Source organism: Furipterus horrens, unplaced genomic scaffold (genome assembly GCF_987537825.1).
Source record: "Furipterus horrens unplaced genomic scaffold, mFurHor1.1.pri manual_scaffold_15, whole genome shotgun sequence".
Classification (NCBI taxonomy): domain Eukaryota; kingdom Metazoa; phylum Chordata; class Mammalia; order Chiroptera; family Furipteridae; genus Furipterus; species Furipterus horrens.
In genome coordinates, this window is record NW_028327185.1 from 12,250,456 (window position 1) to 12,270,346 (window position 19,891).

Consider the following 19,891-nt stretch of genomic DNA (forward strand, 5'->3'; position numbering starts at 1 on the left):
GAATCTGGGCCTGCAGACTGATATTCCCAGTAGGTCCTGGGTCATAGGATATGGGGGAAGCTTGCTTTATTTTTCCCTAATGCTGCTGCTTCTCAATCTTACGAGAGAACTCCAAGATTTAATGAATAATCTACACACATGTCAGAGGAGCTATTTGGATTCCTTCCAATACCTTGTCTTCCAGACTGAGTTCTTCCAACTGCCTTTTCCCAAATGACAGTTCTTCCAGCTCCTCTCCTACATTACGGTTTTGGCTTCTCTCCTATATTATAAGGTGTACTTACCAGAACTCCAGAACTTCTAGGGTCAAACAGATTTTTACTCTGTGCGAAGGTAAGATGGTACCATTTGCTTGATTTCTAATATTCTTTGTGATCATGTCCAGCACGTTGGTGTCCCTGGTCATCAACTTAGAATGACCCTCCAGGCAATAAAGTCCTCAGGTTGTCTACTATGTCACAGAGTTGTTTGAATTGTTTATTTCACCTGAACTCTTTCTTTCTGTTCTCATTAAAGCTCCTCTACTCGCTTTTTCTCCTCTTCATTCTACCCTGACAATATTTTACTACCTGGAAGAACTTACTTCTGTGCGCAAATCTGGAGATTTCCCATGATACCTTTTTATCTTGATCGCTTGAAAAAATGTTAACTATGGGTTCCTGTTCTTAACACTTTTCCCTCCAGAGAAAATGATCATTTATCCCAACTTTTTACTTACTTTCTAGGACAATTCTTTCTCCATTTCAAAACATTTTCTCTAATCCAAATAACAGTCATTTGTTTAGCTTCAGTGAGGTATTGACTGGTATCAAATAAACTGTGCATATTTAAAGTCCACAAGTTCGTGAGTTTTGTCACATGTACACACCTGTGTGTATGTACACATGACAAGATCATAGACACACCCATTACCCCTCACGCCCATTCGTTGGCTGCCCCTCCCTCCCACCACCATTCCTAGTCAACCACTGCTGTGCTTCCTGTCATTATAGATTAGCCTGCATTGCTTATAATTTGATATAAGTGAAATCATACCATATGTAGTCTTCCGTTTTTGTGGGCGAGTCTGGATTCTCTCACTTGCTGTAATTTTTTGCAGTTTATTCATGTTGTTGCATATACCAACAACTTAAATACTCTCAGGAATATTCCACAGTATGCATATACCGTATTTTTTTTAATCCATTTCTCAGTTGGTGGCCATAAGTTGTTTCCAGTTTTTGGTTTTTAAGAAAAATGTTGCTCTGAACATTCATGCACCGTGGTTTGTGTGAGCATGTCTTCTGTTCTCTCTGGCAAATCCTAATGTGGAGAGCTGGGTGCTATGGTAGTAAAACCTGATTTCTACCACTTCTGGTATAATTTATTTTTTAAAACTTTCTGAAAAATCTAAATAAAGTATATCTTCTCCCTCTCCTTGATTTATGCATTTCTTTAAAAAAATGTAAACAGTTCTCAAAAAACAAAATGAAATAAATGTCTATGGGGCCTCAGAGACACACCAGTGCTTTTGCCTGCCAGGGCCACCCCATCTCAGCCCCTGTCCAGTGGCACACAGGTGACCAGCAATCCCATGGGAACCGGTGAAAAAATAACTTCCCCACGCTTGGGAGCTCTCTGGTGTGCAGGTGCCAAAGCACTGAAGAGGCTAAGGCTAATCAAATTCCCCCCACCAGCCCTCCTGGGATGGATTATTTGAGAACATGGAGCAACTTATAGCCCAGAACAGTGAAAATAAAGAAGACTTTTCCTGTGTTTTGTTGCTGATGCTATTAGATTTCTTTTGGAATTTATGTAAAATAACAAATTCAAAGCCAGAGAGGTGAGGGGGAGAGAGAGAGAAAGTAACAAAGAGAGAATGGTTAGAGGGAAAAATTAAATGGGGTCAAATTCTTAGTCTACACTTCAGGTAAATTAAATTCCTCATCCTGAAAGAAAAAAGAAATTTTAAAAAACAGTCAAAAAAACATGTGTGAATCACTGCTTGGATTTTAAAGCTATGATGGGAGATCTTGTTTGATCCGTAACTCCCCCTCCCTGCCCATGCCCCTTTTGTGACGGGGGCAACCCCAGAATGGACAGGCTGCAGTTTTGAAGTTCCAGGTGTATAGGACATGGACTTGCTATTTTTAATTTATGACCTCCTGTAACAATAGTAATGTTAACTTTGATTTTTTTTTCCTGAATGTGTAAAGGAATACCAGTGATGGTTAAATTTACTGCAGCTTGAACAGCACTTTGCTTCCCTCCCCACAACAAAGCAGGATCTAGGCTCCATAAATCAATTTGCCTGGTTTCCAGCCTTAAAGAAAATGAAGACTATGGGAAGGAGGAAACCTACCACTGTCTTGGAGGCCGTGGTTGGCCATTGAGACCACAGAGAAGCTTGAAGATGAATGATACCTAGTTGTATTTTCTCACTCTTCAGTGTGAAAGCTAAAATAAAAAGCTCACATCTTAAGTAATAAGTGATAAGGGAGGCTCCAGTTTCTCCAAGAGGTGTGAGGACTTAGGTGTAAGGACACTGAGGAAGAAAGGCCAAGGACTGGAGGTCAACAGAGGAGGCACCAAGGCATGCCACCTGAGGGCCGGCAGGTGCGTCCTGCACAGAATGGGAAGTATATTCAAGCTAAACTTGGCGTTGATTCCAGGTGCGATGGTCAGTTTCATGGTGATTGATGTGCCTGGTTGTTTGGTCGAGCACCCGTCTACGTGCTGCTCTGAAGGTATTTTTAGGTGTGACTAACATTTAAGTCAGCAGACTCTGACCTAAGCAGATCGCCCTCCAGTATGTTAAAGGAAAGCGCTCACCTCAGGCACATGGTTGGGCAAAGTCCTTAGTTCCTGGGTGGCGGGGGGCAGGGGGAGGGGGATGGGTCTGGAAGGAAGCCCCTCTCCTCAGAGCTGGGTGGCATGGGTGGGGTGGGGAGCACTCGCTCTTTCCCTCCGGCCCTCAGCGGAGACTCTCAGGGTGCTTTGGAGACACTGCTTCCAGAGTGGAACTTAGCTGCTCCTTAACACAGGGGACCTCCCCCACGGCAGACGCCACAGTGCCTCTGAGACGCGGTCACCAAGTATTTACCGGTGCCAGCCCTGTTCTAAGAGTTGCGGGTGCAAGGATGGAACAAGACAGACAAGTGCCTCTTTCCATCGATTTTACATTCTGGAAGGGGAGACAGGCAATAAGCCAGTAAGGAAATGAACGAATAAGATAATTTCTGATAATAATAGGGGCAATGTGAAGGCCTCTTTAGATTCCAAACAACCTGAGAACTCAGGGAGAGTGAACGTCCATGTGTTTATACCTGTCCAGTAAGGGGAGCAGCTACCCCTTTGGACTAGGATGTCCCTGATGGCAGTGCCTGCCTTTCTTCTATCCTCAGTGTCTAATATAATGCCTGGCCTACAGTATGGGCTTACTACACGCTGGGTAGCTGGGTCAATTGTGGGTGGATGGGTAGATGGACAGGTGGGTAAAGGGGTAGATGAATGGAGGGATGGATGGATGGGTGAATGGATGGATGGATAGATGGACAGAAAGATGGCTGCATGGATGGATGGATGGATGGATGGATGGATGGATGGATGGATGGATGGATGAGTATATGGGTGGATGGTTGCATGGATAGATGAATGGATGGATAGACAGATGGATGGACAGAAGGATGGCTGCATGGATGGAGGGGTGGATGGGTGAGTAGATGGGTGGATGGATGAATGGATAGATGCATGAATGCATAGACAGATAGATGGATGGACAGATGGATGGATGGATGAGAATATATTGCTAATATCTTAACCTGGATTTCCTCAGATGCTTCACTAGAAAAAGATGAGAGTGCTACCAGGTTAATCAGGAGGTGATTCCTGGAAGCAGCGGGAGGGGAGCGGGAAAGTGAGACAGAAAGGGAAGGAAGCCACCAGAGGGTGTGGCATCAAGCTGATGTGGGCAACTAAGCCTCGATCCTACTTACGAAATCTGGGACACATGGTGTACCTGTCTCAGTGTTATCCCAACCAAAGGGCAAGAGAGCTGGGGGTATTTATCCCCCAACTTCTGTCGGCCTCAGTGGGGAGCTGGTCCCAAGAGGATCACCTCCCTGCCATACTGGCCTGTCTCCACACTGCAGTACAGTGGGCTCCAGCGACCAGAGGAAGCCCTTGGGGGCGGGGGGGGGGGGGTCCCAGCGCTGAATGAACCTGGGGAGCTAGAGGCTTCATTCAGAGAATGATGACCAGAGAGTCATGAGGGCATGGGGGTCAACAGGACCTGAGGCAGCTGCCTCCGTCCATCTGGAGAATTCCCGAGGGGCCCTGGGAACAGCGGTGCTGAGGGGCTGTGGAGGCAGCGGGGAGACAGCCTGGACCCCAGCCAGGGCAGACTGCAATCCCTGGCTCTCTTCCACCGCCTCTCTCAATCTTAACCTGATACTTGGAGCTCCCCATGGGTGGAAACAAGGTCCTGTTTTGATATTTAAACACTTGTAAGTGGTGAGAGCACGTACTGGGACTTAAAGACTGTTTACAGTATTTTTTTAGTCCTAGAATGTGCCTCTAAATTTCTGGAGAGCCAGGTCCAGAAATATATTCTGCTTGTCCCACAAAGCCACTTGCGGGTCAGCACCAAAGAGATGGAGAGGATAATAAAGAAAAGTTTATTTGAGAAAAAATGAACCATATTTATTTTTTGAAGCACCTAAAAAACTGGCAATAAATGGTGAGTGATGGCTTCTATTTGCTCATTTTTTATTCGAAGTGGCTTGTCTGGAGCTGATTACACCCTGTTCCCTACAGGTGCCCAAGAGAATTTTCCTTTCTTTGTTACTGCTAAGGCGCTTTCTTTCCTTTGCCAGGGTTGAAAAGGACAAACTGTGGACTCTTCAGGCTTTGGGTTTGGAGGATGCCAAGAAAATGACAGAGGCCATTATTTCTAGGCTCGTAAAATCCTATTTCCTGAATTTCAGTGTACTCCACAAACAGGCACACCAGGTGCTAAGAAAAGCATCTGATTACAGCGTGAGGCATAAGCTAAATAAAAAGATGATAATCAGAAGTAGTGTACGGCTCAATCTGTGTTGAAATCAAAAATGAAAACTATTCTTTTTGTTTTCTTGTTCATCAGAAGTACTTTTGACACCAGTTCTAGTATTTGCCAGAACGACAACTCTGTGGCTACACGATAAATTTAGCTATTTTCAAGCCCCATCCCATAGTTTCTCTTCACTGACTCAGCCTTTCAACGTTCACTTCCTGAGTTCGCCCTGATCACCAGGCAGGACCTTAAGTGCAGGTGGGGATTAGACACAGTTTCTGTCCACATGAAATCTACACCTTAGGAACCAGAGAGGAGCAAAAGAAAAATTCATGATTTCCATTTGAGAGGTCAGAAAATAAAAAGCCCACCTTCAGGGACATCTCTCAGCATACGAAGCAGAGACTTCAACTAGGTTTCTTCATACGTTGGGTCTACCTGTTTCTAAAGAAACCATGATAACTGTATTCCTGAGTTCCTCCTTCCAGGGCTCTCATCAGTCACCAGACAATACCACGGACAGATTCGCGTTTCCATCAACAGTGTGACTCATCAGCATACAGAACCTCTACCCACTACCACGTAATACAATACATCTCTAGTCTCCATAAAGTTTTCCACGTGATCTTGTCCCCAAACGCTTTACATACTTCACTAAGACAGCTATAGAATTAAAATAATAAATCAAAGCAGGGGACAGAAAGCAGAGGAGGTTTCTTCAAGGGAGGAAAAGCCAGGTTTTCGATGAGACAGGAAGAAAGACGGAGAGCCGCACTGTGTCTCTGTCCTATAACTCATAACTCTTTCCACGCTTTTAACTCTTTCTTGGGTTTACTGTCTCAGGCAACAGCACTTGTCCCATCTCTTACGAATCCTCCTCCTGAAAAAGACAACTAGGTACGTATACTTTCGCAAGAATCTCAATTTCCCAGTGATGCCTTTGCCCATGCTTTCTTATGATGCATATCTCCCCAAAACGTCCCATAGCTAAAAGAATAAGTTAATTCCTGAGCACGAAGTTTGAACTGAGTGGGAGAAGATAAGAACTTTTCAAAGAGCTGTAGTGGAGAACAATCTGGAGACTTAGCTGCCCGTCTCCCTTTTAGTCTGAGATTCATTCACTCACTCAGTCACTCATTCATTCAACAAATACTCATAAGACAATGGATATGATGTGGGAGGAGAGATGCAGAGACAGAATAGCTGTAATATTAAATAGGGAGGGCAGAGAAGACCTGGCCAGTAAATGGCATTTGAGCAAAGATCTTAAGGGAGGGCTGAGCCACGCAGTCATCTGGGGAAAGAGCAGAGGGAACAGAATGACTCTGTCCATCAGGAGTCTTAACCTCTTATTTCTTCCCAGGCCAAATCCAGGTGGTGGTGGTGGTGGTGGTGGTGGTGGTGGTGGTGGTGTGTGTGTGTGTGTGTGTATGTCTCTATATTAAAAAAAAAAATCTGTGGATGAACTTTCACTGAAGGCTTTTCACATCTAAGCACTGAATATTCTCTCCAGTGATGAGGCCAACCAAGTAGTGATCCAATGTAAGCTTGCTCTCCCCAAGTGACAGGGACCTCACTCTCTCCAGGGACAGTTTGCATGGTGAGAAAGTTCTCTTTCATTCTGATCTGGGCAACATCTCCCTTCCATTACCAGGTTTTATTCGGCCTTTGTCCACACAGTGAGGTTATCTCCAGAACCAACCAAATCTCTTTCATGTCACAGCCCAACAGGTAGCTGAGGACTCTCTTCTCCAGACTAAACCTGCCCCAGTGATGTAGCTTCCAAGATTTTCTGCACTTGGGTCACTTCCTCTCTGGACAAGCTCTGATTACCTCGCTAAGTCCTAGGATCTTCGGTGCTGTGGCATTTTCCTCAGGCTTTGTTCCATCTCTTTATTCCCTCCCTGAATGGCACGGGTGTGACACCAGCACCCAGGGAGCTTGCTCAGTGGCCCAAACAACACAGAAATGAGTCCATGTCCACACAGAGCTAGCATGGTGGCCCCCAAGGGTGGCTGGGTGGCACGTACATATTTCCTCTCACTTCTCATACATTCAAGTTGGCCCAGTCATCCACAGGACAGTCAATACGGCACCAAGGAATCACCAGAACCCCAAAGCCAGTCTCCCAACAAGCCCCATGGCTGCCTTACTGCGCCTTAACCCGGGGATTAGCCCTCCTCTCCCCCTCTCACTGCTCTTTACCTAATCTGAGCCCCTTCCTCACGTTTGTGCTTTCAATGTTCCCATTCATGAGGGTGACAAGAAAAGCTACATGATGTTCTGTCCTCCTGCCATAGTAGCGAAGGCCTTATTGGATGAACATTTGTACAGCACTTAACAGTTTACACTCCTCTGAATCCTCAGAGCACCTCTGAGGAGTGAGTGTTATCCTCACTTTACAGATGAGGAAACTGAGGCAGACTTGGAACTGGAACCCAAGAGGCCTTCTGGTTTCACATGCATTTCAACATCAGGAGCTTACAAATCAAAGGCAGAAAACGTTTCCCAAGGTTCAGTTCCAAGTATCAAAGAAAGAATGAATCACAGAGCAGAGAAATCTGGTTTCTATTTCTGGTTTATTTGTTGTACATTAACTCATAGGTTCACTTTCCTGGGCCTCAGCTTCCTCATTCATAAAATCAGGGGACCGCGTTCAGACACCCCTGACGTGCTTTCCTGCTCAGCTGTCCCCCTGTCTGCTGTCCTGTCTCCGCCACGTTGCTAAAATTAGGCAGAAAACATTGCTGAAATGCCTTTCTTTTTTGTTCCTCGTGCTTTTAAAGTTTCTAAGATTAGCCGGATAGTATTTGATAACTATCCAGCTAGTGTTCCAAGAAGGAAGAAAACCGCCATCTATCTGATGGTGTTTAAGCAGTTCATTCTGTCATGAGAAGATAAATCTGGAAATGCCACTCAGGCAGCCCCCTGCCCCAGAGTTCCTCATCCCATGGAAGAGCATCTTCACAGCCACGTATTCTTAGAACAGTGGTTCTCAACAACCCAGGGGACACTTGCAATGTCTGGAGACATTTTTGGTTGTCGCAACTGGAAAAGGTGCTACAGGAGTCCATTGGGTATAGGCGAGGGATGCTGCTAAACATCCTATGAGGCACAGGACAGTCCCCACCACAAAGAAGTATCAGGACCAAGATGTCGACAGTGCTGAGGCTGAAAACCCCTCTGTGAACGAGGGAGGTCAAAGGAGGGCCCCAAACTCCTCTAGGGATTCGGCTACACTGGCCCACGTGATGGGCGGATCTGAAAGAACCGTGGGTCTGGACACCTCTCTTACCTTGCGAAGAAGGAGGCAGCCACCGAGGTGCCCGCGGAGGTCTCGGGGGTCCCGCAGGAGCCCTGCGAGGCCGGGACGCTGGAGGCTGAGGGCTTGTCTGCATTGTAGCGATTCAGCGCCGCTTCTGACAGGCCTTCCCGGCCAGTCTCTGTCATCAGCTGCGAGATCTGAGGAGGGAAATGGATATTGAGCTCATTACCTGTGGCTCACGCACGTCCTGCCCACCACTGACAGCATCTCCCCAGAGCAAGCGGGGGGCCGGAGCCGGAGGGGGGAGTACGCCCCCCATGTTACATAGCACAGGTGGCACTTAGGGATTCTCTAAGGCTATTTTTCAGCATTGACACCTCCTCACCTGCATTAAAAATAATGGAATAAAATCACCCCTGACATTGTAAGTTTCAATTATGTCTACGTCTCCCCTCCATTTGGGGGGAAAGCTCGAACCATTACCCACACTGTTTGCAGTCCAAGACCAGTCAGTCTAGTAACATCAGCCAGTGATAGCCGGTGCCTTGCCAGGAATGGCCTCTAACGTCTTCAAACAAACGAGTGGGACAAAGGTATCATTTTATAAAAGGAGATGAGAAGCTGCTAATGACGCACATAAGGATAATTCTATCTGTTGTTGTTTGCTGTGGGCAGGCAGCTCATAAAAACAGACGCAGCCACCATGAATTACCAATGGGGTTTATGGGGAGGGTTTAGCTCCTTTCAATACTTAATTTTCCTACTGGCTCATTTAGATCAATGGCTTCCATTTCATTTGCAATGATCGCCTTTAAAAACGGAAGTTTCTAGCCGATGGGGCTGGGTCCATTTTGCCTAAATCCACATGATATGCAATGAAGAACCATACTTCTGGGCAAAATGCGAAGCTTGGGTAGAAATACACTGTGAGAAAGTGCTAATCCCATGACAAATGTAATAATTATGCAGGCAAGTCTAATGTGCTATTTTGAAAACCTATTACTTTAAAACTTTGGTCTACTTGCAAAAAAGCAAACATTGTTGTTTTTTTTAGAAAAAGGAAACTTTAGCTTAAAAAAATAACAAAAACGTCTCCAGCCAGCTCAGAGTTCTTAAATGCTGAGTGGAAAAAGTTTCTAATTGCCTCGAAAGTGCAATAAAGCAAGGATCAGGCCCAGTTTCCACTTTGCGACTGAGCAGGCCAGGAGGCCAGTCCCACTTGTTAACCTCTGAACATAAAAACATTTGTACTTTTCACTATTAGCAGAATAGCCATCACTCTGAGCCCCAGTGACCTGAAACTTTGCTCTTAACTTGGAAAGCTGAGGCATTATTCAGCTGAAATTCTGCCAACACATACTTTCTTATTCTCATTCATTCAGCGCGTTGTAAGCAAACCCGACCCACGTACGAGAACCCGGAGTGGAGGCAGCAAAGGCAGCGAGCCGATGGCCCGGAGCACATCCCCGGCGCTCAGCAAGGGTGCTGCCCAGTGCAGGGGGACCGGTCGCCTCTCCCTGTGCTGGCTCTGCTGCCCGTGTCTGTGGGCTCCCCTCCACCAGCTGCCACTCTCCTGGAGGGATGAAACCGGCTAGGGGGCCCGAGATAACCGGGGGCTGAGGATAGGGGCATCACGCTGTTGTCACCATAATACAGCACTTATGCAGCCCCCATGGAACGTGATGGCATCTGGGACGACCTCCACAAATAAAACCCCCAAACTCATCACACCATTTCTTTTCCTCAAGTAGCTACGATCTCAGCCACATACATTGGTTGTGACATAAGAAGACATCTGAATGCTGCGTCTTGTTGGAATTGGTCTCACCGAGTACTGTCTTGCTGGTTACGAATACCTTACTCTTCCTTGGCCCTGCAAGGGCCACAGGCCAACCCCATAGATTGTCACTGAATTGTTCCACTAAACGAACACAAACCAAAAGAACTGCCTACTAGATGAAATCTGGCTACAAAAGAGCTGCACCCAACCAAATTCTTTCTGTGGCTCTTTGAAACTCTGATAGCTTATCACTAAGTTATACATTACGCAGGGAAGACTACAGATCCACATCTATCAATAGTTATATCATCACCCACAGAACAAAGGATGCGCTTTTATCCGTCCACCCCTTGCTTGCTGACAATCCTCTTCTTCCTCATACAAGCCTCACTTGAAACAATCAGGTAGGCGAGTTGGCTGTTATTCCCATTTCTCAGAGGAGAACACAGACGATCAGGGGAGTCAGGTGATTTGTCCAAGGCTATTCAGCCACTAAATAGGGAAGTCCAGGTGCGAAGGCCAGCCTCTGAGTCCTTTCTTTATTCCTTTTTTCTTATTATATGACCTCAACTCAGTTACTGAAGTTTACTGAATAACCCAAGCTCCAGACAGATTTGGGGGATTACAGAAAGTAAACTTTGCTTAGTCACTGACCTCAAGGGCTCTGAAAGAAAGCTGGATAGAAGAATTTGTAGTCAGCCAATGGCACGTGCTCTCTCCCTGTCTCCAAAAACCGGGGTGTGGGCGGGGGGGGGGGGGCACAGAAATACTATCTGTGACTTGGCAATGGGGAGCTCCCAAACTTTGGTTCTAGTCAAATCTTCAGAGCCTCTCTGGCCAAATCTTTAGGTCAGATCAGCCCTCAGGATCCAGAAGGCAGAAGGTGCGAACGCTGACCAGCTCAGCATCCATGGGGTAGCAGCATGAAGCCAGCCCTGGGCGTGGAGGCTGGAGGAGGAGAAGGTGCTGAACCCGGCTCACCTCCAACACTTCTGAAGGAAAGAGACCCTGGGCCCACCAGCCGCAGCACCCGGTCATCTAACACATGTCCATGAGACGGCCACACACCTCGGGCCTCGCCATGAATTCCGTCGTTCCTCAGCTTCCTACATCGGGGCTGGTTTCTGGAGTGACTCTGGAGTGACATGGGGCTGACATGACAGCCCATATGGCATCGGAGGAGTGTTCCTTCCATGACCACCCTCGTCCCAGCTTCTATCGCTGTCCCCTACCCTTGGTGGCATACGGCCTATCCGGGAGCAGTCATCCTTCTCTTGAGCTCAGGGCTGTGGCCTCCCTGACCAGGGGGTGGCCAACCCCAGACATACGTCAAAAGCAAGCTTCAGAGGGCCCACGTTCACTGCCAGTTTAATACCGGCTCTGTTCTATAGGTACAAGTCTGCCCCAAAGCTCGGGCCACTCCAGTGGGGTGCAGATGAGTCCCCGAGAACCCCTGCTCCTTCTCCAGCTGCTCAGCAGCCCCGCCTCTGGTTCCCAGGCCAAAGGGCAGCACAGAAGACGGGGCTGATGGATGGGCTGGCGTGGGTCCCCACAGAGCCTTCACCATAGTCCTTCTGAAGTCTGTCACCTGTGGAAACTCGGTTCTGAGATCATTTAACCATTTTCCCCCTGAGGAAGCTGGGGGGGGCAGAAAGATGGGGCCAGTTCCGCAGGGAGAGCAGCCAGGGTTGGACCCCCAGATTTGGTAAACTCTGAAACGATCTTCATTCCACCGTCCACCCCTCAGTTGTTCAGTTCCCTCCTTCACCAGCCCCCTCAGGACTACTTCCTGTCCCAAGGCTGCTCTCAGACCCCCTCCCCACAATCCACGTTAAGAGAAAATGCCCAAGAGAGCAGGAGTCAGCTTCAACGCCTGACTCAGAGCCATGAGCCTCATTGCTCTGAATTAATTTTTTCTCTCACGATACTGTAAAAGATAAGGATTGTCCCCGAGAAAATTCAGATCCAAAAACCTCCATCTAACCTATGTGAAAAATCCCAAGTTCTGGTGAAATGGCTCTGCTACCTTGATTATGTCTGTGTGTCACTGTGTCGCCTAGAAACAGCAGCTGAAAACTTGCTGGGTGTCACAAACTTGGCGGGGCTTGGGCAGGGCTCGGGTGGGGGCAGAGCACTCGATTTTCAGGACAAGATTCGGTTTGGTTTAGTTCTGATGAAAACCTGCTTTTAGCTGTCCACCTCGGTTCCACAGGACTAGTCACTGGAGTAACAGTATCTGTTACTTTCAAAATACCAAGTCACATCCCACGGGTGGTGGTCAAGTCAATACGAGGTGGTGGCAGTGAAAGGAGCCAGGCCACAGGGAGAGGGTGCACATGTGTGTTTGTACATGTGGCATCCTCAGCGTGCATAACAGCCCCAGCTGTCATTCCTGTGCACAGGAAGCTGCTTCTCACAGAGCTCACAGATAAAGCTCCCCTCTCTCTATTTGAATCTCAGGCAAGAGTTGTGTCTCCCAACCACATACAAACTTTGCTCTGATACTTCAGTGCAAGGACCGGTAGATGTGCCCCCAAAGAAAACAGAAAATCTTGTGTGTGGGGATGATCTTGACCACAGAACCAAGACAAAAGAGGTTTGGCTCGTATAAATCAAGGTTGCTTCCGCATCTCAAACTGCAATCTGTAAGCTGTTGACCTTTAACTTCCCCGCTGATGGGAAAGGCTCTGAGAGTTTCCAGGGGGTCTCGGCATGGGGGTTCATCTTAAATGGCATTATTGACCCAGAAAGCCGCGTCCCTCCGACTGGCCAAGGCATCAGGGGACACGACAGCATCCATTTCCTGCGCAGACACAGTGACAGACAGCAAATGCGTCCTGCTTGGTCGGGAACTACAGTTAATGACCGGATGACCCCCCAAATCCCAGACACTAACATTTAATAGCATTTTCTCTTAGGCAATTACTATCTCACTCTTTGGGGACATCTCTTAGGTTGTTACTTATTACTTGCATTGTTATTTCATGTCTTTATGGTTTTGCAAACAGTGAGCGCTCAATAAAGATATCTGAGCACAAACCAACATACTGATTCTCTCACCAAAGACAGCCCTTGGTCCTGTCCCAGACGCTCCTATGTGGTCAGTTGTCACGCACTTAAGAGAAAGAGGACGCCAGAATGCACTTTTAAAAAGCCTAGGTAAAATATACATTAGCAAAGCCCACCTGGAAGAAAAGATCAAAAAAAGGTATTCACGAACAAAAGAGAAGCCTGTAGAGCTGATCACGCCGGCGCTTCGTTTCAGACCACAGACAAGGACAACGCACAGAAGGGCACCTTCTCCCAGGATCCCCACACAGCCATCCAGGCCCACGTGAACTCAGGAGGTTTCTGCTCATTCTGGAGGGAGAGGAAATGTATGTCCCTGCCTATGAGTCTGGGCCTCTGCTGCAGGAATCGTGTCCCACTTGGAGCACTTCTGTGCCGGTTCTAATGGCCAAGAACAGGCTTCCCTGGCAGGCCTGAACTTGGTGACAAAGGACTCCTGGCTTAACAACCCTGGGCACACATCTCTGGCTTCAGGACCACTCCTTCTGCCGCGAAAATGCTTCATTTTATGAGTTATGTTTATTTTATCTTCGCGGGCAGAGACCCGAAAGAAATGCCCATTCAAGAAAAAAAGCACTGGGAAGTCTCAAAACCAGAACAATCTCCTCTTCTGCAGTCTTGGGCACGTCAGTGTTGCGGGGACCCAGCTGTCCCCACCCCATGCAGTTGTTCCACTGCGCTCTTGTCTTGTCGCACCCTCTGCCCCCACGGATCTGGCCACGTGGAACCCGTTTCAACTTAAATCTCACCCGCTTGTGTCTTCTCTACCCAGAAACCAGAGCTATCCAAGCTGAGTGATGCGTTTCAAAGGTGGCCTGCGTCCCGTTCGCTGTGCGCCTTTCCCGAGTGGGATTTGCAAAGGGGCAGAGGGGTGTCGCTGGTTCGATCTTCCAGTCAGGGTACATCAGAGAAGGAAAACTCTGACTCCAAAAAACCTCCGCTGCCTTGCGGCATACCTCTTCAGGGGAAAGGCTAAGGGAGTAAACCCCGACAGAAAATCCGGAGCCGGAGTCCCTAAGGCGGTTTGACGTTGTAGTCAACACCGGCAACTCCTGCGGCGCACCTGAAGCCAAGCTGTATTGACTCCGTCTTTCCCTTGGATCCCTCAGCTGCGAAGAGAGGGGGGGTCTGCTGCATGGGCAACAGCAGACCCTCCATATCACCCTGCCCAGGCTCTGTAGCTTCAGCGTCATCGCAAGATGTCGATTCAACACGGGAGGAGACAGATACTACCATGTCACTCCCGAGTCGGACTGCACAGCCATTCTCGGCGGTACAGATGGACTCTTAAGAAGCTACACCATCGTCTCTCGAGACGGACGGCTGCCGACGACGACGACGACGACGACGAGAGGGGTGTAACAGGGGCAGGACACGTTTTAAGTTTTTAAGGTTTTGTTTAGAAGTCTCAGGAGACATCGCAGCAAGTTAACAATATATTGCTGGGCTCTTTTTGCTTGCAGAAAATCTACTAAAAATGGGCAATAAAATGGATTCGCTCCTATCTCATCAAGAGCGTTTATTTCAAAAAACAAAACAAAAGGACAAAATACTGCATCATTCCACTTATGAGATACCTGGACAACATGTATGAATGTGCCTAATGCCACTAGACTGTATACTGAAAAACGGTTAAAATGTAAGTTTTATGTATGTTTAACAATGAAGAAGAAAGCACTTAGATGAAAGATGATCAAGAAATTGATAAAGGGGACAGCCCAGGAACCTGGTCACTGGAAGGACCGAGAAACAAGCACTCAGACAGAACGCAAAGGCTTCAGGACAGCGCGCCTCTTTTTTTAAAATGCCCCCCTAAACCCACGATGACAACTCCGAGTTCACACTGGGTTATTTGGTTGTACCCGAAAGTCATGAACTCCTAAGGCAGTGCCCAGCATGTAACGGGTGCTCTACATAGTTCCTGAATGTTCTGGAATCGTTTGAACAAGCGGCTCCAGGCTCAGACTGGTTCTGAGGGGCAGGCCTATCCGCTGTCCCAGGGCAGTGGTCGAGAGATGGGACCGCCGTGTGGTCCCCTCCTAAGGGACAGAATATCCTCTGCCCAGAAACATCAGGTGGTAAATTTTAGTTTATGTATAGTTTACCACAATGTAAAGAAAGGAATACAAAAAAATACCCCACAGTACCAAAGGGTCCATGCCCTTTAGCTTGTCACAGGTGTTCACGGGGCTGCTTTGTCATCTGAGACAGGGAGTCATAAGGACTCTCCATGTGGAAGTGAGTCAGAGCAGGGGGCCAAGAGCCAGGGGGGCTGTCTGTCAGGGATTCTGATGGGGCGCTCTGCAGGGTGGTCACTGTGACAAGACCCCACCAGTCCATACATCCTAGCCTGCAGGAGGTGGTCTCAGCCTGAGCCCTCAACCAGGGAGGGACAGGTGGGACAAAGAGAACAGCAAAGCCTGGAGGGAGCTGGGGCTGACGAAAACCCGCTCCTGAACTCAGCTCTGATTCAAGATCTGTCCATTTCTTCACCATCTTCCTTATCTTCCCTTAGGTCTCCCAAGTCACACTCAAACGGCCAGCTAAAATTCTTTCCATAACATGACGCTCCAGCATTGGGTTGGTTCCAATCCTTTCTTACGCTCACTGTTTGCTTTTAGGCATTTTATTTACTTTTTTATTCTCACTTGAGGACATTTTTTTTTTCATTGCTTTTTAGAGAGAGAAGAAGGGAAAGAGAGAAGCATCGGTTGGTTGCCTCCAGGATCATATGCGCCCAGACCAGGGATTGAACCCACAACCTAGGTATGTGCCCCGATGGGAAATCAAACCCGCTCAGTTACTGGACGATGCTCCAACCAACTGAGCCACACTGGCCAGGGCTGCTTTTAGGCATTTAAATTCAGATAATTTTCCTATTGCTCTTAGCATGCTCTCCCCAAGCACAGGCCATTGCCACCTAACTTGAAGCTTGCCCTCCAGGCCTGACACAGTCCTTGCAGCTCCTAAGGGTACAAATCATCTCTGCGATTCTGCCACTGGCCTTGAAGACAGACCCCTGCCCTTGCTGTCTGCCCACCCCCACCTGGCCAGCACTAAGAGGCCAAGATGGGATTCCTACGTCCCAGGGCTGGATGTTTGATTATCCTTATTATCTTAGCTTGCTTCGGCTATAAATTTTATTAGTGGTCATAAAATTATCCATCCACAGCGTTTGACTCAGTGACCTCTTGCAGTTGAGAATTCCACACCCCGGCGCTGCAGAAGGGCCCAGGAGATCTGCCTTTTCTTCACCCTGGATTTACAGCCTCGCCCTCATCCAGGCTTCCGCCTGGCGTGATGAGACTCAGCAAACAGGAGAGGCCTGCCCATGTTTCCTGATACCTCTTATCAGGGCACAGATCTGGCCCCTCAGAACCTGAGGGCTGTTTCTTTTATCCTTTGTGTGGCTAGAAGGTAAAGGGGCAGGGCCACCCACATGCTTTAGAAAAGACAGAGCTGATGGATGAGGCAAAGGGGCAGTGGCATTCATGTCTTGGTCTCTTCCCTTGGGTTTTTGAGTTCCAACAGAGGCAGCTCAAGGCAGAGCCCAAATATTCTTTTACAGAATATCTTTCAACAAATGCTCAAGTCTTGCCATCAAGCTTGTAGTATTTCTACATGTGCATTTTACTTCGCCCTGCAGAAAGGCTGAATCACAATAATTTTAATACTGGATCCTCAATTATGTTCTTTGTGGTGTGGCTTTGGTGACATATCCAATGACATATAATGATAGAAGGAGTCCAGCTGACATGACTTTGAGGAATGATACCAGGTGTCCTCACAGATCATCATCCTCCTCATTGGCATTTTTGAACACTTACCATGAGCCAGGTTCTGTTCTAAGAGCTTGCTATATGTCCTGCCATGTTTAGTCCTGATTTTTAAAAATTCCTACGAAGTAGGCACAATTCTTATCAAATAAAGCTTAAACTCTGCCACATGGAAAACCTCGGGAACGGATAATGCTTCTCTCTGGACTTGGTTTCTACCCTTGGGTTTATCCTGCCCAGATCACATCACCACCCAAAGCCAGGACAGCTCTGCAACTCTGGCTCCCCTATTCAGAAAACAGGGTAACAACCAAAGATCTGATAAAGAGCAGAGAACAGGATCATTTGAATAATTTCTCAATATGCACAAATAGCTCTCCCTGGCTGGTGCTTTGTGGTTTTTATGATTCAATGAACTAAAATCGAATGGCCTGAATCTTGATGCAATTGACTTTTTATGTTCAGCTTGCAACTGCGCAAACTCAGACTGAGCAGAGCAGTCGAGGGGAAATCACGCTCCTCATTGACCCAGTCTTGGCGCCAGGGTCAGTGCACCAGACCAACACCATCATTCCTGAGTTAGATGCTCTCCTGTTGGGGGAAGGTTACCATTGCTTCCCTCCCACCCAAACGCCCAACCAAGAGCCAGTGCCCAAGGAAGCATGCCCTGGACAGTCCACCCCACACCGGTGGTCAGGGCTACCCGCTCCTTGTGTCCCCAACCCTGTTCTCATGCTATAAGAGCATTTGTTGTCTTGAAACTGATGTTGCTGGCCTCTCTCCCTAAGCATGGCAAACCCCTGACAATGAGGACTGGGTCTTGCTCACCTGAGCGTCGTCAGCCTAGCACAGAATTGGGATGGGGAATATATCTAATAAACACATTAATTAATACACTCACTAACAAGGACAATGCAAATACAAATGAACTTAATTCAGTTGCATTGGGATTGCTGCAGCTTTTAAGGAATAAGGCTATTTTCACTTGATTTAAAACATAATGAATAGGGTACACAGAGCTTTATTCAATAAAAATAACATTTCAGCATATACATAAATCAATAGCGTGGTGAGACCAAGGACAGGAGTGGGGGGAAGAAAAGGCAAACATGGAACGAAGAGGCAAAGGGCAAGAGGCAGAGGAAAAAGAGAGAAACAGGAGAAAGGGGAAGATAAACAAAAAGAAATTTACATAAAAATTTTTTTTTTTAAGTGGGGAGAAGACCAGTGATTGTCCCTCTGAGCCAGCCTGAATGTGAGCATGTGACAGCCACAGCAGGGGAGCTGGAATTCTCTGGAACATTGGGCCAGGAATCCTAGGAAAAGGGTTCGCAGAAGAGAAGAAACCAAGCCCAGAGGCAGAGGTCCCCCCACTGCCTGCCCTGATGTCCCCAGTACCAGACGAGAGTTTCAGCGAAACTCAGAACCCCAGGGCCTATAAGATAAAATGTATGAACTGAGAAATCTGAAGATCCATGGGACAAAACTGAGCCACCTTTTCTCTTTCCCGTTAAAAAAAAAAAAAAGAAGAAGTACTAACCTTTGAAGAAAAGGTCTTGGAATTTTTGAATACCTGCGTACCTACGTGACGTCACTTTTGCAGAATGGCACTGTTCGTTATCTTTGCTTCCACATGGGAACACAGTGAAATGAAGAGACTGCCCATTAGATTACCTGGAGCTCACAGAGCACTTAATCCTCGTACCGATCACGGCCTCCCCCCCACTTGCTGCTTGCCCCACTGTCTTCTGTCCGTGGAGGACAGCATTGTGTCTATTTAAAAGGCAGGCCCTTCCCCGAGTGTGTGTCCCTGTTCTTCGCCTAAGTCTTGGCTAATGCTTGGAAAACTAGCCAGAAAACCAATGGTGCATTCATGATGCCAGAATTTAAAATATGCATTTCTTGTAGGCATATTACTTCCTCACATTTTTCTTGACCTCTTATGAGAAAAGTCAAGAGGGACCTGTAGACAATGCTTGGCTGCAAGTGACCCACCTCAATCTGAAGAATGACCAGTTTGCTAGATGCAAAAGTAACCTTGCAAACTGGAGAAATAAAGGCATGCATTCACATACATATACACATATGCACACACACACACACACACATGCATGCACCTCTCAGGATGCTGGAGATGATAGCCCATATTAGGCAGAGAGGCCAAGTCTGTAGCTGCTGGAGCCCGGACATGGGGAGCCATGAGAACACAAGTCTGTGGGGCTCCAATCAGCCAAGGAAGGAGCTTTTTCCTGCTTGGAGCCCTTTAAGGAAGCTGGCAGCACTGAGGCTGGCTCTAGATTGTAGCATTTCTGCTGCTCTGCCCTGGCCAGCTCCAAACCACAGCCCCAAAGGACAGTCAGATTGGAAACAGGCTGGACCAAATGGAATTGCCAGTGCAATCCCGGGGCCTAGAAAAGGATGATTCACGCTTCAGGCCCTCATAAAGGTCACATTAGATGATAAGAACCAAATCTGGGCCTGACTTGGTTGATGATAAAAAGAGGGACTCTCTTAGCCCTCATTTCCCCAGCTAGGGGAACTCACGAGACTGTGTCTGGGATGAAATAAGATAATGAGGCTGACTGTGCTCTGTGGTTCCTAAAAGTCATGATCAAATATAAAGCAGGGATGTTTAAAGTATGCCCCTCCTTACTTAACGTGTGTACAGACTTGATACAAACACATCAAAGACAAAAACAGCAACACTCGCCAACACTGCCCCAAACCACCAACGGTGCCCAGGAGCCGATTTGGGCGAAGAGCCAGCTGCTTGCTCCAAAGCAACGCACAGGCATTCATGGTTCCAGCTTTGAACTGACCTCACATCTCGCACATCTTCTGTTTACCAAGTACAGGAATGCCAAATCCTACACCATCCAAAAAAAATTCTCTTAATGGAGCTGGAAAAGTCCTTGGGTATATTCGAGGCTAACTTTCACTGTGTCAGTGTGAAGAGCTATGGCTCACAT

The 19,891-nt window shown here is 47.5% G+C and overlaps 1 protein-coding gene across 1 annotated transcript in view; it reads right to left on the minus strand.

The window, feature by feature from the left end:
* The window catches only part of KIF26B (kinesin family member 26B), a 363,294-nt gene that overhangs the window by 181,250 nt on the left and 162,153 nt on the right, over nucleotides 1-19,891 (minus strand). Inside the window, exon 4 of the mRNA XM_090263265.1 lies at nucleotides 8,328-8,494. Within this exon, the coding sequence (XP_090119391.1) occupies nucleotides 8,328-8,494 (167 nt within the window). The remainder of the gene's footprint in view (nucleotides 1-8,327; nucleotides 8,495-19,891) is intronic.